General features: G+C 44.4%; 1 protein-coding gene across 1 annotated transcript in view; it reads right to left on the bottom strand.

The window, feature by feature from the left end:
• tph2 (tryptophan hydroxylase 2 (tryptophan 5-monooxygenase)) overlaps positions 1–1,306 on the bottom strand; it is a gene marked incomplete at both ends in the record, with an annotated part of 17,755 nt that extends 16,449 nt beyond the window's left edge. Inside the window, one exon of the mRNA XM_080027087.1 lies at positions 1,193–1,306. Coding sequence (XP_079883213.1) covers positions 1,193–1,306 — 114 coding nt within the window. The remainder of the gene's footprint in view (positions 1–1,192) is intronic.
• Between the last annotated feature and the right edge of the window lie 1,194 nt (positions 1,307–2,500).

Raw genomic sequence — 2,500 nt, 5'->3', positions numbered from 1 at the left:
GTGTATTAACCCTGTTTACAGAGCCTAGGCTGTGTATTAACCCTGTTTACAGAGCCTAGGCTGTGTATTAACCCTGTTTACAGAGCCTGGGCTGTGTATTAACCCTGTTTACAGAGCCTAGGCTGTGTATTAACCCTGTTTACAGAGCCTAGGCTGTGTATTAACCCTGTTTACAGAGCCTGGGCTGTGTATTAACCCTGTTTACAGAGCCTAGGCTGTGTATTAACCCTGTTTACAGAGCCTAGGCTGTGTATTAACACTGTTTACAGAGCCTGGGCTGTGTATTAACCCTGTTTACAGAGCCTGGGCTGTGTATTAACCCTGTTTACAGAGCCTGGGCTGTGTATTAACCCTGTTTACAGAGCCTAGGCTGTGTATTAACCCTGTTTACAGAGCCTAGGCTGTGTATTAACCCTGTTTACAGAGCCTAGGCTGTGTATTAACCCTGTTTACAGAGCCTAGGCTGTGTATTAACCATGTTTACAGAGCCTAGGCTGTGTATTAACCCTGTTTACAGAGCCTGGGCTGTGTATTAACCCTGTTTACAGAGCCTAGGCTGTGTATTAACCCTGTTTACAGAGCCTAGGCTGTGTATTAACCCTGTTTACAGAGCCTAGGCTGTGTATTAACCCTGTTTACAGAGCCTAGGCTGTGTATTAACCCTGTTTACAGAGCCTAGGCTGTGTATTAACCCTGTTTACAGAGCCTAGGCTGTGTATTAACCCTGTTTACAGAGCCTAGGCTGTGTATTAACCCTGTTTACAGAGCCTGGGCTGTGTATTAACCCTGTTTACAGAGCCTGGGCTGTGTGTTAACCCTGTTTACAGAGCCTAGGCTGTGTATTAACCCTGTTTACAGAGCCTAGGCTGTGTATTAACCCTGTTTACAGAGCCTAGGCTGTGTATTAACCCTGTTTACAGAGCCTGGGCTGTGTATTAACCCTGTTTACAGAGCCTGGGCTGTGTATTAACCCTGTTTACAGAGCCTGGGCTGTGTATTAACCCTGTTTACAGAGCCTAGGCTGTGTATTAACCCTGTTTACAGAGCCTAGGCTGTGTATTAACCCTGTTTACAGAGCCTAGGCTGTGTATTAACCCTGTTTACAGAGCCTGGGCTGTGTATTAACCCTGTTTACAGAGCCTAGGCTGTGTATTAACCCTGTTTACAGAGCCTAGGTCTTGTATAAACTCACCATCTGTCCCCCCGTGTGCTTGCGGCCGGGCTGCTGCTGGAACATGGCAGAGTCCAGAGACATGCCTCTCTTGGTCCAGTATCTGCTGGAGAACATCATCATGGCCGGCTGCATGCGGGGAACCGGCTCCCTGGGTTCCCTGGGTTCCCTGGGTTCCCTGGGCTCCTTCACATGAGGCTGGGCCATGGGGAACCAGTGAGTGTAGGAGTACCACGGGTCCAGAGTGGAGGCTGAGAGACACGCGCTCTGTTTGGTAGGTTTAAAGTTAGTATGAAAAACAGATAAAATCATTATTACTGGTCAACTTTCATAAACTATCATTTTGGGTTCCTCAGGGTTCCTTGGGCCCGGGTTCCTTCACGATTAAAAAAACAAACATGAGCCTGTTTTCAACCTTTTTATCAGTACATTTATCACACGCTGAGACATTATAAAACACTGAGGCTCAACAACACACTCTTTAAATCTCTTTCAATTGTTTTAAACATTATTTTAGTCTGTTTTCACGTTTCTTTTAATGTAATATTAAAGCTGGGGTGGAGGATTTGGGGAGAAAATAGCAGTTGGGATAGAGATTTGAATCCAAATACCTCAACCGCTCCACTTGTTCTCTTTGGTCCCTCCCCTATGGTCCCTCCCTGACACGCTCTACACCAACAAAGTCGTGCCAAAGTGAATGGACAGTCCCAACAGCCAATAAGAACAGAGAATCGGAGCCTCACTCTGATTGGTCAAAGTGTACAGCTCATGTTAATATTGATCAGAAATCACATACCCCAGCGTTAAGTGTAATCTTAATATTTTGACGGATCCTCTGCCATAGAAGAGACTTTACAGTGAGTGAGTTGAGGTTCTGTCCAGACTCTACTATATATATATAAATATATTTGAGCTTTTAAACAAGTTCTCTGACAGATTTTCACAGCTATCACACACACACACACACACACACACACACACACACACACACACACACACACACTTCGTTATATTATCTCTAAAATGCAAATTTCAATATTTTCCGATGTCTTCATTTTTAAAGTGTTTCTTGCCGATCTTAAATTGCCTCTGAGTGATAAATCAACTTGCCTTTTCCTTTCTCCTCGTCCTAGGAACACCAGCGATCCAGAATGACGCTCCAGGGTGTAGCACGGCTCCAATAGCAACACCACCAGAGACAGTATTCACTCTGAAATATTTCACTATTAAATCCTAATTTAATTTAAAAAATGTTCCCTTTACTCAATAACTGCAACACACTCCAGTCAAATGAGCTCTGAGTGTGGACCCATAGACACTTTAAAAGTC

Source organism: Ammodytes marinus, assembly GCF_949987685.1.
Source record: "Ammodytes marinus genome assembly, chromosome: 5".
Taxonomy (NCBI): Eukaryota; Metazoa; Chordata; class Actinopteri; order Uranoscopiformes; family Ammodytidae; genus Ammodytes; species Ammodytes marinus.
This window is presented reverse-complemented; position numbering and strand designations above follow the sequence as displayed.